The following is a 13,554-nucleotide window of genomic DNA, read 5'->3' as shown; positions in this document are numbered from 1 at the left end:
ACATGAGCATCATTTCTACTGTTAAACAAGCTTGGGCTTAACCTGGGACACTATGTTCTGCACATTGACACGATGAAGAGACACAGCCTTCAATGTTCTGAACACTAAATGTCACATGCAGCAACACTGTAATTATTACTGTAAAACTGCCAAGGCAACATGGAAAATTATGGGATGCCCAAACCTGTTTTGGCATCTTTGGCACGTGCTGTGCAAACAGTAAAAACTATACTTAAGTTGTGCTTTGTGTTTAGATCAACAGTGAGGATGACCGTGGGGTGCTGAAGGGGAACTGGACAGGCGACTTCAAACAAGGTGTCAGTCCCTCCATGTGGACTGGGAGTGGGGACATTTTGAGAAAGTGGAACCAGTCTGGTAACAGCCCAGTCAAGTATGGACAGTGCTGGGTTTTTGCAGCTGTCATGTGCACAGGTGCTTATATCTTCATCTTTTAAAACCTTATAAAAGCAAGTAACTTAGATCATGTACTTCTGGTCTTTGATAATCAGTTGTTCTAAATGATGCTATCATAATAAAGTGTTTTCATTCTTTTTTTTTAACACCGAGTCATTTTTTCCATGACAGTGTTCAAATATTTTAACACTGTTTTTTAAAATCAATTGTGCTTCAGTTATGAGAGTTCTTGGCATTCCTTGCCGTGTGATCACAAACTTCAACTCTGCCCATGACACTGATGGCAACCTGGTGATTGAGGAATACTACAGCGCAACAGGGCAGAAGTTAAACCGCACCAAAGACAGCATCTGGTCAGTTTTATATTTTGCTTATAAACTGTATTATTTAACTACTTTAAAGACTTTAATGACATTTTAATGCTTAACTTTATCTTTTGTTGGACTTTAACAGGAACTTCCATGTCTGGGTGGAGTGCTGGATGACTCGTCGGGATCTTGAATCTGGAATGGATGGCTGGCAAGTTCTTGACCCGACTCCTCAGCAGAGAAGTGGAGGTGTGTGCTAAAAAAAGTTCTTAAACTTTTTCTTCCACTCTTTAATTCTTTGTGAACTTCTTCAAAACGGTCTTGTTTCTGCCATCATCACAGGAGTGTACTGCTGTGGCCCCACACCAGTCAAAGCAATAAAGAACAAGCGTGTGGACCTGTTCTATGATGTCCCATTTGTCTACGCCAGTGTGAATGCTGATATCCATACAATCATCTTGGGCCAGGGTCAGGTGCTCGGGTTCAGCAAAGACACTGAGAGAGTTGGCTCCCTCATCTGCACTAAGGCTGTTGGGTTCCCCAGATTGCAAAAGATCACAGGAGATTACAAATACATCAAAAGTATGACCATAAAACTAGAATTCTGCTCATTGATTTGCACATTATGCAATTTAATGAAGTGATATATTGAACTAAAGTGATAAAGTGAAATAATAGCACTCTCACATACTCACATTTGTCTTTCTGTCTTTATAACACAGGCCCAACTTCAACACTTTCATCAAGAAGCTCTTCAAGTTCAGGTGACTCAACACTAAGAAGAGGTAATTTGTAGTTTTGAATGTATTCATCAGAGTTTATATGGATTTCTTTAAAAACATATCTCTTCATGAGGACTTTTTCATGTTTATTCAGCAGGTTCATCCCAGGGAGTGCTAGTCTTCCTGACCCTGGACAAATTCCCCATTGTTGGGGAGCCTGTCAGCTTCAGCGTGAAAATCATGAACAAGCAGAATGTAGCCAAGATGTTGAAGATTCACCTCAATGCCCAGGCAAAAGAATACAACCACAGCCCCTCGGACACCTTCTGGGAAAACCACGGTGTCTTACAACTTGCACCTATGGAAGGTACATTTACTTTTCTCATCTACAACTAAAATATTCACCTTTGAAGGACTGTTGTTGTTTTCAGATCTTAATCTATTTGGATTTGACTATTTATTTAACACAACCTAATTTCTGTGTCACTTCCTCTATCCAGTCAAGGTAGTGAGGCAGAAGATCCCCCTAGCACAGTATGAAGACGTGGTGGGGGATAACCTGATCAACCTTGCAGTTGTTGTGGAGGATACTGCCAGTCAGGAGAGAGTCCTGAGCTCAGAGGAGTTCAACATCACCAGTCCACAGCTCATCATACAGGTACTTTACAAAAATTCTCAATATTTCCTCCTTAAAGTTTCTCACATACAGACTTATTGCATCCATCAACTTAAACTTCTTTAAACAAATTAATTAATTAAACTTTATGTCTTTGAGCACAAATTCCAATGCTTTGATACCAAGTACAGGTTGCTATGTAATATTATAAGAAAGTATTTAAAGGGCATTCAGGATTTTCATATCTGATTTGATGATGCACCAGCTGTGAAAAAAATGCATCGGTGGTTTTGAAAATTTCTATAATATTTCTCCTTTTTGAATAAAAATGTAATCATATAGTTACAAGTATGAGTTGCAGACAGCAGATGTTATGTCATATTTATTAGCTTAAAGTTATATAATGGAGAACTTGAGGAAATGTTCTGGGTTTACTAATGTGTTTGTCCTTCAGGTTGCAGATGAAAAGTCCATCAAGCAACACAGCGAACAGACTGCCCTAGTGACCTTCATCAACCCATATTCTCACCCAGTCAGTGGAGTACTGACTGTAGCTGGGGCTGGGCTGCTCCAAGGCAAAGTTCAGTTCAGGTAAGAATGATTTTTTTTGTCTCATGGGCAATAATTAATAGACACCACAGGGACTTTAGAACGCCATAAATGCCTGCTAATGACAGGAATTCTAAAATAGAGGAGTGTCACTGTGCAGTGCAGAAAGGAACACTGTCTTTCTTGAGAGAATGTTGACTTGTCACTGTGGTATGTTTGCATTGTTTTATGCATGTATATGTTCATGGCTGCATAGCAGGATAATCACTGAATGTTTGCTTAGAGGCGTGATGCAAAGTGACAGGACGTTTATTGTAGTCAGCCACTCTAAGTTACTGGAATAAATTTCTACATTTTGAAAACATTTTTTTAAAATAAGCTTTCTACATTTTCCTGCAGGATGCCCCCACTGCCTCCAGGAGGAAGAGTGGATCAGCCAATCCCGTTCATGCCCAACATGGTGGGAGAAAAGATGCTGCAAGCCAGCCTGTGGCTCACAAATATGAATGTCACCATCAGAGGCTTTAAGATGGTCTCTGTCAACAGTGTTTAGCACCTGCAGCCATGTTTCCTATGCTGTAAATGAAGAATGTAAATATTATTTATTTAGCTATTTATTGTTTTTATTTGTGTATATGTGTCATAAAAATTAACATTGATACCCAAAGATATATATTTTTTAATTTATTGTTGTACTTTTACCTTTATTTGAGAAATAAAATCATAAAATGTTCAATTCTGTCTCATTTCTTCTAAAAGCCACACAGTGTATGAGTCTATCAGTGTCTTTATGTTACTACTTTTCTTGGCCTGAAGATGGTGATCTTTCCCCATAAAGAAAGAAAAGTCCCTCGAGTGATTTTGTGCATGGAAAACTTTAAAATTTTAAAGTTTTTCAGTGTAATCGGCACATGCACAATCATACCAGTCCAACTATATTACAAACAGGTTATTAGGAACTTAATGACAGTAAAGAAAACAATATACAACCCATAATTAAAGGTAAAGATTCATTCAAGCACCAGCCTATAATACAGCATCTTCAAGCCAACTCATCAAAACATTTTGAGCAGATTTTTGGTCTTTAACTGTGATTATTGTTTTATGCAGAGCTCCCAAACTATTACCGTACTGTATTGTAAAACTAAACCAGTAAATGAGTCATAGGACAAATGGCATCAGAAACATCAAATCTGTCATGCCCCATTCAGAGTCAGTGTTTACCTGAAAGGGCGACCCTTCAACGCTAAGACCGATAGTCCGAGGGCCAAAGTCATCCTGGATACATTAAAAGACATTCTTTCACTTAATAATAATGGATTGGATTTATATAGCGCTTTTCAAGGCACCCAAAGCGCTTTACAATGCCACTATTCATTCACTCTCGCATTTACACACTGGTGGAGGCAAGCTACGGTTGTAGCCACAGTTGCCCTGGGGCACACTGACAGAAGCGAGGCTTCCATATTGCGCCATTGGCCCCTCTGGCCAACACCAGTAGGTGGTAGGGTAAAGTGTCGTGCCCAAGGACACAATGACCAGGATAGAGAGCCCGGGGATCAAACTGGCGACCTTCCGGTTACAGATACGCTTCCCAACCGCCTAAGCCACGGTCTCCCCACTTTATCTCCATCCATCCATCCATCCATCTTCATCCGCTTTGTCCGAGGCCGGGTCGCGGGGGCAGCAGCCTAAGCAAAGAGGCCCAGACCTCCCTCTCCCCAGCCACCTCCTCCAGCTTATCCAGGGGAATACCAAGGCGTTCCCAGGCCAACCGAGAGATATAATCTCTCCAGCGTGTCCTGGGTCTGCCCCGGGGCCTCCTCCCGGTGGAACATGCCTGGAACACCTCACCCAGGAGGCGCCCAGGGGGCATCCTTGTCAGATGCCCGAACCACCTCAGCTGGCTCCTTTCGATGTGGAGGAGCAGCGGCTCTACTCTGAGCCCCTCCCGGATGACCGAACTTCTCACCCTATCTCTAAGGGAGAGGCCAGCCACCCTTCGGAGGAAGCTCATTTCTGCCGCTTGTATCCGCGATCTCGTTCTTTCGGTCACTACCCACAGCTCGTGGCCATAGGTGAGGGTAGGGACGTAGATCGTCCCGAGCGAGGCCACTTCGGAGGTGGGGTGCCCCCGGCCTCTTGGCCTGGGGCTCGGTCACTCAGGCACGGCTGGCTGCCGGCGGAGCTCACGGGCGCGTCACTGCAACTCCCCCTGGCTTCTGCTCCGTGGCTGCTGAGTGAGCCCTCATCTGGGACTCTCCTCAGCTCTTTCTGGGACAGTGGCGCGGCTGCCCCTCTGTTGGTCTTCCTTGGTCTGTTGTGTTCTGGGGGCCTCTGGATGTCTGGAGTTTTGATCTCCTCCATACCTCCTTCATGCCCTGGAGGACGGGGCTGTGGCCCCCCCACACCCTCTAGCAGATCATTACATGAAGGAACCTTTTAAAAAAAAACAACAAACAAGCGCGTCCATGCTCACAGGTGTACACACGGGTGATCACACCCACAAACTACACCCTTTTTGGCTCCTACCTCAAAGCACACTGTGTTCTGTTGATCTTATGTGCTGCACAATAATGTTTAATATTTAGTATTTACTGTCATATTCCCATATATCATTGTGATGTTGTTTATTCTATTACTCTTGTTCTCTTCTGCTTGTTTTCTTTTTTCTTTCTCAGCAGGTGACCCAGGTGATCGATATATGCATTTTTTTTCTTATTTTTTTTCCTGCTCATTCTGTTGGTTTTTGCCCTTCTCCCCCGTCCCTCTTCTCAGCTGTTTCTCTTTCCCTCTTTCTTTCTCCCCTTCTTTCCCCCAGTCAAGTCTGTCCCGTATTCAGTAAGTGAAAATAAAATGAAAAATAAAAGGGAATCAAATGGACCATTACGGCAAGGCTGGGATGGTCAATTTGGTAAAGTAAATCCGTTGGGCATCTTTCTTTGCCTTTAGACAACAATTCTGATGGCAAAAGAGCCAAACGGGACAGGCAAAAAAAAAAGAAAAAAAAAAAAAAAAAAAAAAAGAAAGGGGACGTAGATCGACCGGTAAATTGAGAGCTTCGCTTTTACACTCAGCTCCCTCTTCACCACGACGGACCGGAGCAGCATCCGCATCACTGCAGCTGCAGCCCCAATCCGTCTGTCGATCTCCGGCTCCCTTCTCCCATCACTCGCGAACAAGACCCCGAGATACTTGAACTCCTCCACTTGGGGCAGGAACTCATCCCCGACCCGAAGTGGGCACTCCACCCTTTTCCGGCTGAGAACCATGGCCTCAGATTTGGAGGTGCTGATCCTCATTCCCGCTGCTTCACACTCGGCTGCGAACCGTTCCAGTGCGAGCTGGAGGCCCTCACCCGATGAAGCCAACAGAACCACATCATCCGCAAAAATCAGAGATGAGATTCTGAGGCCACCAAAGCGAAAGCCCTCCGCCACTTGGCTGCGCCTAGAAATCCTGTCCATAAAAATTATGAACAGAACCGGAGACAAAGGGCAGCCCTGGCGGAGCCCATCACCCACCGGGAACGAGTCCGACTTATTGCCGGCAATGCGAACCAAGCTCTTGCAACGGTTGTATAGGGATCGAATGGCCCGTAGCAATGGGCCAGACACCCCATACTCCCGCAACACCTCCCACAGGACACCCCGAGGGACACGGTCGAATGCCTTCTCCAAGTCCACAAAACACATGTAGACTGGTTGGGCAAACTCCCATGCACCCTCAAGTATCCTCGAGAGGATAAAGAGCTGGTCCAGTGTTCCACGACCAGGACGAAAACCGCATTGTTCCTCCTGTATCTGAGGTTCGACTAGCGGACGAACTCTCCTTTCCAACACCCTGGCATAGACTTTCCCAGGGAGGCTGAGGAGTGTGATCCCCCTGTAGTTGGAACACACCCTCCGGTCCCCCTTCTTAAAGATGGGGACCACCACCCTGGTCTGCCAGTCCACAGGTACTGCCCCTGATCTCCACGCAACATTGCAGAGGCGTGTCAACCAGGACAGCCCTACAACGTCCAGAGCCTTCAGGAACTCGGGGCGGACCTCATCAACACCAGGGGCTCTGCCACCAAGGAGTTGTTTAACTGCCTCAGTGACCTCGCCCCCGGTGACCCCGAAATTGGCGGGTCATTCCCCTCATCCCCACTTTATCTCAATGAGTTAATTTATAAATAAATGAGCAAATTCTGTAGGATAAATGTTATTTATTAGAGATAAAACATCTAAAAGAATCTGTGCACGTACTAAAATCTTGACCTTGAATCTGAATTCAAAGCACCCATTTAACAGAATGTGCTCAAATGTTCTTGAATTGGGACACTGTGTTCTGCAGTTTGAAAAGACGAAGAGACACCTCCTTCAAAGTTCTGATCACAAAATGTCACATGCAGCAACACTGTGATTATCTATGGAATGCTAAAACCTGTTTTGTCATCTTTGGGACATGATGTGCAAACAGTGGGGTGTGTGTGTGTGTTTTCATTCAAAGCATGAAAGCATGTGTGGGAGTTTCATTCATAAAGTTTTTTTTAAATTAGATGAACATTTTTTTCAGTGGAATCATTTGATATAAAATCTTTCATATTTTATTATCTCAACCCCAAAGCAGTGAGGCTGCCCATGTAAAAGAAGACTACGAAAACCATTAGAAAATGTGTTAAAGTGATAATTATGATAAATTCAAAATAAAATACTGTGCCATAATTTTATTTTTAGCTTTTCCTATTATGCTATGTGTATTATAAATATAAGCATAAAAAAATCTAAATGTATAAATACTATTAATCCAGAGGGCGTGAATAGACTGGTCTTTCAGAAACTGGTGCTTGAACTGATGGACAACTATCTCTGGGATTACAGAGAATCATCTACAAAAGAGAAAATATCTAGTGAGCTGCAGCTCTCAGGGTGAAAATCACTTGTTGATGTCAAAAGTCAGAGGAAAATGGCCAGACTGCTTCATACTGAAAGGTTAAACACTTGTTCCAACCAAAGTATGCAAAAGAACATCACTGATTGCACAGTATATTGAACATGTTAATGCAGATGGGCTACAGCAGCAGAATACCACAACAGCCATCCCTGTCACCTAAATCAGGAAACTGAATATACAGTTCACATGAGCTCATCAAAAACTGGACAACAGACAACTGGAAAAATGTTGCCTGGTCATTTGGATGGCAGGGCCAGTATTTGGGTTAAACACAATAAGAGCAAGAAATGATCCTGCCTTGTATCAAAGTTTCAGGCTGTCGCAGCTCTGGGGGACATTTTCTTGGCACATTTTAGACTCCTTAGTACCAGTTTAGCATTGTTTAAATGCACGACCTATCCGAGTATTGTTGCTAACCATGTCCTTATCTTTATGACAATATTGTGCCCATTTTCAGCTGGCTGCTTCCAGCAGGATAACGTGCCATGTCACAAAACTGAAATAATTTCACACAAGTTTTCGAACATCCAACTCAACCTTATAGTCAACAAAATAAATAGTTAGTACCACCTCATACTGTATATGCAGAACTTTGTAATATCGTATTAGTCACATATTCAAATAGTGGGTGCATCAAACTAGCCGTTAACAAGTGTCATTCATTCAAAATCGTCAGAAAAAAGCCTCTCTGCAAATAAACTTAGAACACAATGTAAACAGTAATATTTGGATAACAGACCTGTATGTGAAACAAAATCTAGGACTTGGGTAATAGAATCATCCTTCAGTTGAATCCTGTGTCATAACATGACGTCTGAATGCAGATTCTATTCAAGAAAGTCACACTGCGTTCTCCCCGCCTTCTGAAATGCTTAAGAAGGGTTGGGCAAAATGCTTATATAGCTTTAGTGGGCGATAGTGGAGTCATACAACGTTGCTGTGAGAAAGAGAGACTAAGAGATGGAAGGTGAGATTTCATCTTCAGAAATGCAAACTCTTTCACTCTTTTCTGTTCCTTACTATTCATTACTATTCATTTGTTATACAGAGCAAATTCACTCTTGATAAAGACTATGATTATGATTTGATTATTACCATGATTACTGCTGTGCGTGATTGCCTTTTACTGTTACAGACAATGTATGATGTTGACAGTCTTTAATGTTTCTTTTTCTCAACTTGCAGACTTGAGGATAAAATATGTTGACCTGGAACAATCAGAAAACCTTGAGAGTCATAGGACGAATGGCTTCAGGAACACCAAATCTCTGGTGGTGCGGAGAGGAGCCCCATTTAAAGTCAGCGTTCAGCTGGAAGGGCGACCCTTCAACCCTAAGATCAATACTCTGAGGGTGAAAATCATGCTAGGTACTTTCTTGAGTATATTGCATGGATGCTTTTGTATACAAGTGGTCTAACCCACAATTTAAGGCTTTTGCTTGTGTTTCTAACATTCCTCAATTTTCCCATCAGGTAACCTGTACGCAGTAATGCCTGTAACCTTCTCCAAGAGCTCTTCCAAGTCCAGCTGGAATGCCTATATTGACCCTGAGGAGTGGAACCCTCTGAAACCTTCTATCTACATCTACTCTCCTGCCTCTGCCTCAGTCGGCTCCTACAGATTTCAGCTGTGTGTGCTTACTCAGGATGGCAAGAAAAGCTCTGCATATGGCAATTTCATCCTGCTCTGCAACCCCTGGTGTTCTGGTAAGTAAAGCAAAGTATCAGTGCTGGAGAATCAGATTTATTTTGGTAGCTTGTTGCAGCAACCATATATGTATCAGAATACATATATGGTTTGTGTGGCCTAACACACAAACCATATTGAAAATTACATTATTGTAGAATACATAATAAATTATTAATTACTTATTTTTAAGTATCTGCTACAGTACTATATAGGTCCGTGGACTGAATGATCTGTAAATCTCTTTGAAAATGTTGAATTGAGCATGACTTGAAAATGTTAGTACACTGTGTGGTTCTAAATGCAGGATGTATTTCTTGCAGAGGATACAGTATACATCCCATTTGAGGATCAGAGAGAAGAATATATCCAGAGTGACTTTGGGTTGCTGTTTATGGGATCAGGGACAAACATTGTTGAAAGACCGTGGTCTTTTGATCAGGTAAGAAAGTCGCAAACTGAACACTAAGCAACTCAAAAAAAAAAAGTATTACCAGAAGATGTGCCTTTTAAATGAGGTATTATGTATGAGTGTATTATGTTTTATCAAAGTGCATAAAGATCGTATTCTCTGTAACACTGTTTTGAAAGATTCCCAGTGTTCACTTTCAGTTCACTTTAATAATTCTTCAAAACAATATTTGAAAATGAATAAATGTGCAAATTTTGGAGGATCAATGAGATAAAACATCTTAAAGTATGTGTGCACATAGTAAAATCTTGACCTTAAATCTGACTTCAAACCACCTGCTTAACAGGATGTACTCAAATTTTCTCTTTTCTTTTTTCTGCTTGTAAAGTATGAGTCTGGTGTTCTGGAGGCATGCTTGAATTTGCTCCAAGTCAGCCCTCAGCACAAAAAGAACAGAAAGATGGACTACCTGAACCGAAACAACCCCGTGTACCTCAGCCGGGTTGTGTCTGCCATGGTGAGTGTCAACAGATTCTGTCTAGCAACACAAATTCAACATTAACTAGCTTTACAAATTGTATGAATCACATTAGTTTTTGGATCTTGTTTACAATCTATTACATGAGCATCATTTCTACTTGTTAAACAAACTTGGGCTTAACCTGGGACACTATGTTCTGCACATTGACACGATGAAGAGACACAGCCTTCAATGTTCTGAACACTAAATGTCACATGCAGCAACACTGTAATTATTACTGTAAAACTGCCAAGGCAACATGGAAAATTATGGGATGCCCAAACCTGTTTTGGCATCTTTGGCACGTGCTGTGCAAACAGTAAAAACTATACTTAAGTTGTGCTTTGTGTTTAGATCAACAGTGAGGATGACCGTGGGGTGCTGAAGGGGAACTGGACAGGCGACTTCAAACAAGGTGTCAGTCCCTCCATGTGGACTGGGAGTGGGGACATTTTGAGAAAGTGGAACCAGTCTGGTAACAGCCCAGTCAAGTATGGACAGTGCTGGGTTTTTGCAGCTGTCATGTGCACAGGTGCTTATATCTTCATCTTTTAAAACCTTATAAAAGCAAGTAACTTAGATCATGTAATTCTGGTCTTTGATAATCAGTTGTTCTAAATGATGCTATCATAATAAAGTGTTTTCATTCTTTTTTTTTAACACCGAGTCATTTTTTCCATGACAGTGTTCAAATATTTTAACAGTGTTTTTTAAAATCAATTGTGCTTCAGTTATGAGAGTTCTTGGCATTCCTTGCCGTGTGATCACAAACTTCAACTCTGCCCATGACACTGATGGCAACCTGGTGATTGAGGAATACTACAGCGCAACAGGGCAGAAGTTAAACCGCACCAAAGACAGCATCTGGTCAGTTTTATATTTTGCTTATAAACTGTATTATTTAACTACTTTAAAGACTTTAATGACATTTTAATGCTTAACTTTATCTTTTGTTGGACTTTAACAGGAACTTCCATGTCTGGGTGGAGTGCTGGATGACTCGTCGGGATCTTGAATCTGGAATGGATGGCTGGCAAGTTCTTGACCCGACTCCTCAGCAGACAAGTGGAGGTGTGTGCTAAAAAAAGTTCTTAAACTTTTTCTTCCACTCTTTAATTCTTTGTGAACTTCTTCAAAACGGTCTTGTTTCTGCCATCATCACAGGAGTGTACTGCTGTGGCCCCGCACCAGTCAAAGCAATAAAGAACAAGCGTGTGGACCTGTTCTATGATGTCCCATTTGTCTACGCCAGTGTGAATGCTGATATCCATACAATCATCTTGGGCCAGGGTCAGGTGCTCGGGTTCAGCAAAGACACTGAGAGAGTTGGCTCCCTCATCTGCACTAAGGCTGTTGGGTTCCCCAGATTGCAAAAGATCACAGGAGATTACAAATACATCAAAAGTATGACCATAAAACTAGAATTCTGCTCATTGATTTGCACATTATGCAATTTAATGAAGTGATATATTGAACTAAAGTGATAAAGTGAAATAATAGCACTCTCACATACTCACATTTGTCTTTCTGTCTTTATAACACAGGCCCAACTTCAACACTTTCATCAAGAAGCTCTTCAAGTTCAGGTGACTCAACACTAAGAAGAGGTAATTTGTAGTTTTGAATGTATTCATCAGAGTTTATATGGATTTCTTTAAAAACATATCTCTTCATGAGGACTTTTTCATGTTTATTCAGCAGGTTCATCCCAGGGAGTGCTAGTCTTCCTGACCCTGGACAAATCCCCCATTGTTGGGGAGCCTGTCAGCTTCAGCGTGAAAATCATGAACAAGCAGAATGTAGCCAAGATGTTGAAGGTTCACCTCAATGCCCAGGCAAAAGAATACAACCACAGCCCCTCGGACACCTTCTGGGAAAACCACGGTGTCTTACAACTTGCACCTATGGAAGGTACATTTACTTTTCTCATCTACAACTAAAATATTCACCTTTGAAGGACTGTTGTTGTTTTCAGAACTTAATCTATTTGGATTTGACTATTTATTTAACACAACCTAATTTCTGTGTCACTTCCTCTATCCAGTCAAGGTAGTGAGGCAGAAGATCCCCCTAGCACAGTATGAAGACGTGGTGGGGGATAACCTGATCAACCTTGCAGTTGTTGTGGAGGATACTGCCAGTCAGGAGAGAGTCCTGAGCTCAGAGGAGTTCAACATCACCAGTCCACAGCTCATCATACAGGTACTTTACAAAAATTCTCAATATTTCCTCCTTAAAGTTTCTCACATACAGACTTATTGCATCCATCAACTTAAACTTCTTTAAACAAATTAATTAATTAAACTTTATGTCTTTGAGCACAAATTCCAATGCTTTGATACCAAGTACAGGTTGCTATGTAATATTATAAGAAAGTATTTAAAGGGCATTCAGGATTTTCATATCTGATTTGATGATGCACCAGCTGTGAAAAAAATGCATCGGTGGTTTTGAAAATTTCTATAATATTTCTCCTTTTTGAATAAAAATGTAATCATATAGTTACAAGTATGAGTTGCAGACAGCAGATGTTATGTCATATTTATTAGCTTAAAGTTATATAATGGAGAACTTGAGGAAATGTTCTGGGTTTACTAATGTGTTTGTCCTTCAGGTTGCAGATGAAAAGTCCATCAAGCAACACAGCGAACAGACTGCCCTAGTGACCTTCATCAACCCATATTCTCACCCAGTCAGTGGAGTACTGACTGTAGCTGGGGCTGGGCTGCTCCAAGGCAAAGTTCAGTTCAGGTAAGAATGATTTTTTTGTCTCATGGGCAATAATTAGAGGCGTGATGCAAAGTGACAGGACGTTTATTGTAGTCAGCCAATCTAAGTTACTGGAATAAATTTCTACATTTTGCAAACATTTTTTTAAAATAAGCTTTCTACATTTTCCTGCAGGATGCCCCCACTGCCTCCAGGAGGAAGAGCGGATCAGCCAATCCCGTTCATGCCCAACATGGTGGGAGAAAAGATGCTGCAAGCCAGCCTGTGGCTCACAAATATGAATGTCACCATCAGAGGCTTTAAGATGGTCTCTGTCAACAGTGTTTAGCACCTGCAGCCATGTTTCCTATGCTGTAAATGATGAATGTAAATATTATTTATTTAGCTATTTATTGTTTTTATTTATGTGTATATGTGCCATAAAAATTAACATTGATACCCAAAGATATATATTTTTTAATTTATTGTTGTACTTTTACCTTTATTTGAGAAATAAAATCCTAAAATGTTCAATTCTGTCTCATTTCTTCTAAAAGCCACACAGTGTATGAGTCTATCAGTGTCTTTATGTTACTACTTTTCTTGGCCTGAAGATGGTGATCTTTCCCCATAAAGAAAGAAAAGTCCCTCGAGTGATTTTGTGCATGGAAAACTTTAA

The 13,554-nt window shown here is 41.5% G+C and overlaps 2 protein-coding genes across 5 annotated transcripts; both read left to right on the top strand.

Annotated features, from left to right (window-relative positions):
- The first annotated feature begins 27 nt into the window (after nucleotides 1–27).
- On the top strand, nucleotides 28–3,345 carry LOC113021974 (protein-glutamine gamma-glutamyltransferase 5-like). Of its 2 annotated transcripts, none has more exons than XM_026166904.1 (9): nucleotides 28–432; nucleotides 632–767; nucleotides 868–971; nucleotides 1,065–1,304; nucleotides 1,445–1,507; nucleotides 1,602–1,811; nucleotides 1,945–2,102; nucleotides 2,515–2,651; nucleotides 3,009–3,345. In XM_026166904.1, exons 1-9 carry the CDS (start codon nucleotides 330–332, stop codon nucleotides 3,160–3,162), a joined length of 1,305 nt encoding a protein of 434 aa, XP_026022689.1. In that variant the 5' UTR covers nucleotides 28–329; the 3' UTR covers nucleotides 3,163–3,345. The 2 variants fall into 2 exon arrangements, with proteins under 2 accessions (XP_026022689.1, XP_026022688.1); XM_026166903.1 differs by having other exon boundaries at nucleotides 29–432; nucleotides 1,599–1,811.
- Nucleotides 3,346–8,440: 5,095 nt separating this feature from the next.
- Nucleotides 8,441–13,409, top strand: LOC113021972 (protein-glutamine gamma-glutamyltransferase 5-like). Of its 3 annotated transcripts, none has more exons than XM_026166898.1 (14): nucleotides 8,442–8,514; nucleotides 8,733–8,915; nucleotides 9,021–9,254; nucleotides 9,558–9,676; nucleotides 10,035–10,163; nucleotides 10,521–10,698; nucleotides 10,898–11,033; nucleotides 11,134–11,237; nucleotides 11,331–11,570; nucleotides 11,711–11,773; nucleotides 11,868–12,077; nucleotides 12,211–12,368; nucleotides 12,781–12,917; nucleotides 13,071–13,409. In XM_026166898.1, the coding sequence occupies exons 1-14, from the start codon at nucleotides 8,508–8,510 to the stop codon at nucleotides 13,222–13,224; spliced, it is 2,052 nt and encodes a 683-aa protein (XP_026022683.1). In that variant the 5' UTR covers nucleotides 8,442–8,507; the 3' UTR covers nucleotides 13,225–13,409. The 3 variants fall into 3 exon arrangements, with proteins under 3 accessions (XP_026022685.1, XP_026022683.1, XP_026022682.1); XM_026166897.1 differs by having other exon boundaries at nucleotides 11,865–12,077; XM_026166900.1 differs by lacking the exons at nucleotides 12,781–12,917; nucleotides 13,071–13,409 and having other exon boundaries at nucleotides 8,441–8,514; nucleotides 11,865–12,077; nucleotides 12,211–12,774.
- The last annotated feature ends 145 nt before the right edge of the window (nucleotides 13,410–13,554 follow it).

Source organism: Astatotilapia calliptera, chromosome 5, assembly GCF_900246225.1.
Source record: "Astatotilapia calliptera chromosome 5, fAstCal1.2, whole genome shotgun sequence".
In the NCBI taxonomy this organism is placed as follows: Eukaryota; Metazoa; Chordata; class Actinopteri; order Cichliformes; family Cichlidae; genus Astatotilapia; species Astatotilapia calliptera.
The sequence above is the reverse complement of the archived record's forward strand: the minus strand, read 5'-3'. Positions and strand labels throughout refer to the sequence as shown.

Bases quoted from the DNA above. Each gene is read 5' to 3' on its own strand.
- LOC113021974 (XM_026166903.1), top strand. From the start codon at position 330: ATGTGGACTGGGAGTGGGGACATTTTGAGAAAGTGGAACCAGTCTGGT. The intron at 433-631 runs GTGCTTATATCT...ATTGTGCTTCAG, and splicing joins TGCAGCTGTCATGTGCACAG to TTATGAGAGTTCTTGGCATT. The intron at 768-867 runs GTCAGTTTTATA...GGACTTTAACAG, and splicing joins CGCACCAAAGACAGCATCTG to GAACTTCCATGTCTGGGTGG.
- LOC113021972 (XM_026166897.1), top strand. The intron at 10,699-10,897 runs GTGCTTATATCT...ATTGTGCTTCAG, and splicing joins TGCAGCTGTCATGTGCACAG to TTATGAGAGTTCTTGGCATT. The intron at 11,238-11,330 runs GTGTGTGCTAAA...CCATCATCACAG, and splicing joins TCCTCAGCAGACAAGTGGAG to GAGTGTACTGCTGTGGCCCC.